This window comes from Pogoniulus pusillus, chromosome 19 (genome assembly GCF_015220805.1).
Source record: "Pogoniulus pusillus isolate bPogPus1 chromosome 19, bPogPus1.pri, whole genome shotgun sequence".
NCBI lineage: Eukaryota > Metazoa > Chordata > Aves > Piciformes > Lybiidae > Pogoniulus > Pogoniulus pusillus.
In genome coordinates, this window is record NC_087282.1 from 11,967,296 (window position 1) to 11,975,340 (window position 8,045).

At 57.9% G+C, this 8,045-nt stretch overlaps 1 protein-coding gene across 1 annotated transcript; it reads left to right on the forward strand.

Moving 5' to 3' along the window:
* Positions 1-559: 559 nt before the first annotated feature.
* On the forward strand, positions 560-5,614 carry LOC135183942 (BTB/POZ domain-containing protein KCTD8-like). Its single transcript, XM_064159300.1, has 2 exons — positions 560-633; positions 3,378-5,614. The coding sequence occupies exon 2, from the start codon at positions 3,429-3,431 to the stop codon at positions 4,317-4,319; it is 891 nt and encodes a 296-aa protein (XP_064015370.1). The 5' UTR covers positions 560-633; positions 3,378-3,428; the 3' UTR covers positions 4,320-5,614.
* The last annotated feature ends 2,431 nt before the right edge of the window (positions 5,615-8,045 follow it).

Genomic DNA, 8,045 nt, shown 5'->3' on the forward strand with positions numbered 1-8,045 from the left:
AGGCAGGGGTGGGTCTCAGAGCGGGGAAGTGGGAGTGGGATCTACTGAGGGGAAGGAATGGGACCTATTGAGGGTGTCAGGGTGCAACCTACAGGGAAGCTGGGGTGAGACCTATGGGGGGGGATGAGTGGGACCTGCTGGGGAGACTTGGTGAGACCTGCTTGAGGAAATAAGTGGGACATGATAGGGGGATTTGGGCTGGGACCTGCTAGGGAAGTTGGGGTGGGACCTGCTGGCGGGGTTAGAATGTGAGATGGGGGGGAGGAAGGGGGGTCAGGACGGGATCTACCAGGGGGAAGCCGAGATGCTTCCAGGCTTTTTCCCAGCTGGACAATGGCATTAGCCCAAATCCTGCTTTGCCGGGGGATGGAGAGAAGCTCCACACCCCCCGCCCCCGGAATCCCCTTGTGGCCTCGCCTGGCCCCGACGAGGGGGGGTTGGGACAGATGAGGAGGGGTGACGGACACCGAGTCGGGGGGGCAGAAGGCGGGGTCGGGAGCGGCACCGCCTCCCCGGCTATAAAGCAGCGGAGCCAGGAGGCGGCGGGCAGAGCTGGGGCACCGAGCTGACAGCGGGGGGGACCAGCACGGACCGGGAGGCACCGGTACGGAGCGGCCGGGTCACCCCGCGAAGGTAACGGAGGGGTCCGGGGGGATCCCAGCCCCGTTGGGGTGAGGATAGGGATGGGGGTCCCCCGGTCGGCGCCATGCCGGGGAGGGCTGCTGGAACTCGGTGTGTGTCCCCTCTCGGTGTGTGTTGTCCACCCCACCGATGTGTGTCCCCCCCATTCGATGTGTGTCCCCTCCATGTCGCCTACCGCGGGTGTGTATCCCCCGCTTCGCGGGGTACCCCCTTTCAGCGTGCGCTGTACCCTCTCATGTCGTGTCCTCTTTGGGGGGGGGATGGGAGGTGTCCCCACGTCGTGTGTCCTCCTCACTTCGTTTTGTCACTCCCCTTCCCCCACCATGTCGTGTCCCCCTTCGGCGTGTGTCTCCCTCTATGTCGCTACCCACCCCCCCCGCCCCGTGTGTGTCCCCATGTCTTCGGTCCCCCCCGCTCCGTGCTGTGTCCCCTCTCCCTGGTGTCCCCACCGTCGTTCCCCCTGCCTCCTTTGGCGTCTGTCCCCCTCAGTGTGTGCGTGTCCCTCCCCCCCCCCAGCACTTTCGGCGTGTGTCCCCACCATGGCTTGTCCCCTCCCCAGTGTGCCACCGATGTCGCCCTCGCCCCGGTATGTCACGTCCCCGCGGTGTGTGTTTGTCCTCCCACCCCATCCATCCCCCCACCTCGGCGTCCTGCCCCGCCGTCGCTGTCCCCTGTCGCCTCCGAGGTGTCCCGCTGGCTTTGTGCCTGGGTCGTAGCCTGGGTGCGTGTGGCAGGGGGTGTAGAGGTAGGGTTGGGGTTTCTTAGGGGTCCCCTTCATCCCTGGGCAGTCCAGCAGCTGTCTCTAGCTGTGCCACCCGAAGGGACAAAGGAGGTGGCTCCTGCCCAGCTTGGTCCTCCTGCCTTGGTCTCCCTGTGGCAAGGGAATGGGCACATCTCCAGTAAAAGCCACTGCAGGCGAGGGCTGTGGAAGCTGGAAGCCAGCTGGACCATGCTCTGCCTGAGCTTTGCAGTCCTAGCCTTGGCTCACCCCAGGCAACCCTTGCTCAAAACCCATTACCCTTGAACATCCCTGCAAGTTGGGAGAAGGTTGTGGCCACGGAATACAGCTGAGCCCTCCCCACCACCCAAAAGTGCTCGCTGAGACTGATCTTGGCTCTCGATCTTCTCCAGAATGTTCAGAATCATAGAGTTCTTTGTGGTTGGAAAAGACCTCTGAGCTCGAGTCCAGCTGTCAACCCAACACCAGCATAGCCTCTAAACCATGTTCCCAAGTGCCATGTCCTCATGTTTCTTCATCATCCCCAGAGATGGGGACTCCATCACCTCCCTGGAGTCTGTTAGGACCTGTCCATGTTGCCTCTGCGAAGCCACCTGGCAGGACACAAGGATAGGGAGAGACTGGGGGATGTCTCTTGGCTGTCAGACCTGTCCCTGGGGGAGTCCAGGCAGCTGCTGCCAACTTCCAAGTGGCTCCAGGGCTGCACTGACATCACACAGAGCTCAAAGCCAACTCTGCCAGGGGGTTAAGAGTGGCACAGGGGACCTCTTTGTCTCCATGGTCTCCCAGATCCCTGCATGGCTTGGCCAGGCTGGATCCAGAAATCCATCATCTGCTGAGCTAGGTTTATGTAAGTGCTGGTTTGCAGTGGCAAGAGATGCTTGAAGATCAGCTCATCTTTGGAAAGTGGCCCAAAACGTGGCTCCTGGCCCACGGCTGTGCCAGCAGCTGTGTTTGTCTTGGTCCCAGATCCTTGGAGAGATGCTGCCACCTCTCACCTGCTCTCAGCTTGGCCTGGAGCACTTTACAGGAGCAAGGATGGAGCAGAAGTGCCAAGAGGCACCATCCCTTTGTCCTTTATGGTGGTATCTAATGCTGCTTTGCTGGCAGACCTCCTGGTACATAGGACCATAAACTCCCCCCAGCTCTGTGTCTCGGCACTGTGACGCAGACCTCCCTTGGCAGGCTCAGGAGGATGCTGAGCCAGGCAGGTCACCAGGCAGAGCAGGCTGTGACAGCCCTGCCCTTCCTGTTGGTGACATCCATGACACTTCACCTTCCTCAGCAAAGGTGCTGAGCAGCAGCCCCAGGAGCTGGCTGTGAGAAGGGCTGTAGGTGGACACAGTGCATTGAGACCATGGGCAAAGCTCTTCCATTCTTGTGTGAGAGAAGGGAGGTGGCATGAGGGAATGGTGCTTGTTGGAAGAGCCAAGGGTTGGGGAAGAGAGCTGGCTTCCAGACTCCTGGAGATACAGGGGCCTCATCCTGTGCTGCTGGCTGACCCAAAGGGGCTGGGGAACAGGGCTGGTGAGGAGCAGCTGAGGGAACAGGGCTTGTTCAGCCTGCAGAAAAAGAGGCTGAAGGGAGACCTTCTGGCTCTCCACAGCTCCCTGAAAGGAGATTGGAGCCAGGTGGGGATTGATCTTTTCACCCAAGGGACAAGTGGTAGGACAAGAGGAAATGGCCTCCAGTTGCAGCAGAAGAGGTTCAGGTTGGACATTAGAAGAAACTTCTTGACTGAAAGGGTTCTCAAAGACTGGAGCAGGCTGCCCGAGGAGGTGGCTGAACCCCCATCCCTGGAGGGGTTTATAAGGCAGGGAGTTGTGGTGCTGAGGGGCATGGTTTAGTGGCAGCCTTGGCAGAGTTAGGTTGGATTCAACCTTAAAGACCTTTTCCAGGCAAGCTGATGCTGTGAGCTGGTGTGGGACGGGCGGGATGATGGGCTGCATTTGCCGCTGGTCTCAACCTTGGCCCGTGACTGCTCTCTCCGTGGCAGGTGGGAAAGCAGCAGCAGCAGCAGCAGCAGCAGCAGCAGCAGCAGCTCACCATGGCCCTGGCAGACGACGCAGGCTGTGCCAAACCCAGCGAGGACTTCCCCTTCCCTGAGATCATCGAACTCAACGTGGGCGGACAAGTGTACATCACTCGCCACCCCACCCTGGTCAGCGTGCCTGGCTCGCTGCTGTGGGAGATGTTCAGCCAGAAGAACGTCCGCTCCTTGGCCCGCGACAGCAAGGGCCGCTTCTTCGTGGACCGGGACGGGTTCCTCTTCCGCTACATCCTGGATTACATGCGGGACCAGCAGCTGGTGCTGCCCGAGCACTTCCCGGAGAGGAGCCGGCTCCAGCGAGAGGCCGAGTACTTCATGCTGCCCGAGCTGGTGAAGATGCTGGCCCCCAAGCTCAGCAAGCAGAACTCGCTGGGAGACGACCCATGCCAAAGCGACCCCGAGGAGCTCTCCCCCGGTGCCGACGCCGCCCGCACGCTGAGCTCCGCCGGCGCCACGCTGCCCGGAGCTGCGGCTGGCGGCCCCGGGGGTGCCGGCGCCACCGGTGCGGGCGCTGCCGGCGCCGAGGTGCGCAGGGCAGGGTTCATCACCATCGGCTACCGGGGCTCCTACACCCTAGGCAGGGACAGCCAGACGGATGCCAAGTTCCGCAGGGTGGCGCGGATCATGGTCTGCGGCAAGACGTCGCTGGCCAAGGAGGTGTTTGGAGATACCCTGAATGAAAGCAGGGACCCGGACAGGCCCCCGGAGAGGTACACCTCCAGGTACTACCTCAAATTCACCTTCCTGGAGCAAGCCTTTGACAAACTGGCTGAGGCCGGCTTCCACATGGTGGCCTGCAACTCCACAGGCACCTGTGCCTTCGCCCATGACCAGACAGATGACAGGATCTGGACCTCTTACACCGAATATGTTTTCTATCGTGAGTGACACCAAAACACAAACCCACCCAACCCACCAACCAAACGCCAACTCTCCCTCTCCTCTCCTCTGCTGACTGTTTCCTAGAAGGTAGACCTCCGACCCCTGAATCCCAACGTTCCTCTTTTTGCCTCCTTTTGAGTTTGTTCTTGAGTTTCTCCTCCTCCTTCCTCCACGTTGAACCTGTTGGGCTCTTCCTTGTCACAGCCGCTGACCACCAACCTTCTCCCCTCTCTCCGACTTCTGCAGTAGCCACCTGTAGCTCCCAACCCTCCCTGGATGTGTGGACTTGGACACTGTCATGTGTGTGGTTTGGGTGGGAGGTGGGGGGGGGATGGACACCGTCTCTGCTCTGAGCTGGGGTTCCTGCAGCTGGATGAGCTTGTCCATGATGGACACTGAACTTGGCTCTCATGCCCTGTACACTGTGCAGCTCCTCAGGAACATGCTGCAGATGCTCTATTTGATCTACCAAGGGGTTCAAGTGGGCTTTGAGGGGTATAAGGACATGCAGAAAGGTGGGTGGGTGGTGGTGGGAGGGATGGACACCAGACTGTGCTCTGGGCTGGGATTCCTGCAGCTGGGTGAGCTTGGCCACGATAGATGCTGATCTTGGTTTTCGTGCCCTTTACACCATGCAGCTCCTCAGGGATGCACTGCAGATGCTCTGTTTGGTCTACCAAGGGGTTCAAGTGGGGTTTGAGGGGTTTAAGGACACAGAGAAAGGTGGGAAGTAGGGAGGTGGGTGGTGGAAGGACGAAGCCTGGCAGCGCGGATATCTTGCCATTAACCCGTGTAAGCAGCTTAGCGTTGGGCTGTCAGAGCTTGGGAAGGGCTGAGAAAGACTCACCCTCTGTTTGCAGCCCTGATCTGAGGTATCACTGCTGCTCTGGGGAGGGGTGGGAGGGGGAGTATGGACAGATGCTGTGTTCATGGCTCTGAGGTGGGAGGGGAGGTGGTAAGTCTTAACGTGCTGTAGGGTGTGAAGTGCTTCTAGGTCTTTCAGACCTGTTGGAGGTCTGGCAGAAGGAAGTTCCTTCATCTTCCATCTTCCCTTTGGAGAACGTTAATGGCATGGGCTTCAGAGGGCTGGGGTTGGCTTGCTCTGGGTCTCAGGCTTAGCTACAGCCTCAGCTTCACAGATTCAAGGGAATCTTGGCCCAGTGTGAAAACCTTTGAAGTTTTGGCCACCTCTTGTGAAGGTCTTTCCAACCACAGCTCTCCGTGCCCTGCTTTCAGGGCCTGAGGCTGGCTGCTGCTGCTTCACCATGCCTGGGCAATGCGTAATAAAGGAACAAAAGCGACTCTCCTCCGTGGTGCTGTGCTGAGGGACAAGGCTGCTGAGGCTGGGGGGTGGTGGAGGGAGCCCAGAGGTGATGCTCGAGTGGGACGACAGCCAGGGAGCCGCCTGCTGTACTGTAGGGATTCAAGTCGTGGAGTTATGGAGTGGTTTGTGTGTGAAGGGACCTTTAAAGCTCATCCAGTCCAAGCTCCCTGCAGTCAGCAGGGACATCTGCAGCTAGAGCAGGCTGCTCAGAGCCCCAGACAGCCTCACCTGGAATGGTTCCAGGCATGGGGCAGCTACCACCTCTCTGGGCAACCTGAGCCAGGGTCTTACCACCCTCAGTGTCAAACATTTCTCCCTTCTCTCCAGTCTGAATCTCCCTCTTTCAGTTCAAACCATCACCCCTTGTCCTGTCCCAACAAGCTCTGCTCAGAAGTCTGTCCTCAGCATTCTTCTGGCCCTTTGAAGTCCTGCATGACCACCAGAAGGTCTCCCTGGAGCCTTCTTCAGGCTGAACAACCCCAACTCTCTCAGCATGGCCTCCCAGCAGAGAGCTTCCAACCCACCCATAATTGCTGTGGCCTCCTCTGACCATCTCCACCAGCTCCATGTCCTGCAGAACTGCTCTGGCTGTAGATGATTTCCCATCTATCACTCAGGCAGAGCCTTGCAAGCTCTGGCACAAGAGGTCAGCCTACAGGTCTTGGTGCCCACACCTGCAGAACTAGTTGGCCCTGATAGAATCATAGAATGGTTTGAGTTGGAAGGAACCTTCAAAGGTCCCCTAGTCCAGCCCCTCTGCAGTCAGCAGGGACATCTGCAACCACAGCAGGTTGTCCCCTACCACTGCCTGCACCTGCCTGCTCCTCCTCTTGCTTTACAAGGTTGAGTCACCCTTTAACAGCCACCATCCATCCCTGATCCTCCACCTCTTGGTGCTTCTCAGGCAGCCCCCACAAAGTTCTTGGTGCAGAGAGCTAAAAGACCTCCTCACAAGCTGGATAGCAGCCACAGGGACGTTTTGCTTTGGGAGGTCACTGGGGAGGATGAGTTGAAGGTGGTTTCTGATGCAGTGCCTCTCTCCTGAAGAAGAGGAAGGTGAAGTTGGTGTTTTCATGAGGCTTGGTTCCTCTTTGCAACAGCTTTTCAGGGAGGAAATGGCAACCAGCTTTAAAAAAAAAAGAGCAGAAAAAAGGAACTTGAGCTCTGGGTGGAGAGAGAGAGGCTGAAGGACAACACTGAAACCTCTGAAGGAGGGAGCACAAATTGGTGTTTCCTTTAATTGGTATTTCCTTCTGCTGATCATTATTAACCAGGGATGATCAGAAGAGCAAGCTGCTGGGAAAGGCTGAGGGGGGGTTGAGCTTTGCTTTTTTCCCCCTCTGGAACTGGACCAAAAAAAAAAAAAATAGACCTCAGAGGAGGAGATCAGAGGGAGAAACCATAATGGTAAAGTCAGCCTTGAGGTGGGTTTGGTCTGCTGGGTTATGTGATCCAGGCTGGTAAACCCAATACTCCAAGTGAAATAGGAGCAGAGCAGACTTCAGCTGGAGCATTTGAATCATAGCATCATAGAATCAGCCAGGCTGGAAGAGAGCTCCAAGCTCATCCAGTCCAACCTAGCACCCAGCCCTGGCCAAGCAACCAGACCATGGCACTAAGTGCCCCAGCCAGGCTTGGCTTCAACACCTCCAGGCACAGCCACTCCACCTCCTCCCTGGGCAGCCCATTCCAATGCCAATCACTCTCTCTGACAACAGCTTCCTAACAACATCCAGCCCAGCCCTCCCCTGCCACAGCTTCACACTGTGTCCCCTTGTTCTGTTGCTGCTTGCCTGGCAGAAGAGCCCAACCCCACCTGGCTACAGCCTCCCTTCAGGTAGCTGCAGGCAGCAATGAGCTCTGCCCTGAGCCTCCTCTGCTGCAGGCTGCACACCCCCCAGCTCCCTCAGCCTCTCCTCACAGGGCTGTGCTCCAGGCCCCTCACCACCTTTGTTGCCCTTCTCTGGACACCTTCCAGCACCTCAACATCTCTCTTGAACTGAGGAGCCCAGAACTGGACACAGCACTCAAGGTGTGGCCTGAGCAGTGCTGAGCACAGGGGCAGAAGAACCTCCCTTGTCCTGCTGCCCACACTGCTCCTGAGCCAGCCCAGGATGCCTGTGTCAGACTGAGGGACTGATGGTTTTCAGGAAACTGATAGTTTGTGAAGAAATACTTCTTGGTTTTGGTGGAGGTTTTGCTCAAGAAAAGCCCAGCAAATGTGGGGTAGCTCCTTCCCTTTGTATGTATCTAGTAGTGGAAGCAGTGTCCTCTTGCTGCTGCCCATGCCCAGCAGCAGAACCTGGGTAATGTAACCCACACAGGAGACCATCTGCATGGTGGTGTGGAAAAACATCTCTCTGGCTCCTCACCCTCTAAACAAACTAGGGGGAAAGAAAAAGCAGAGG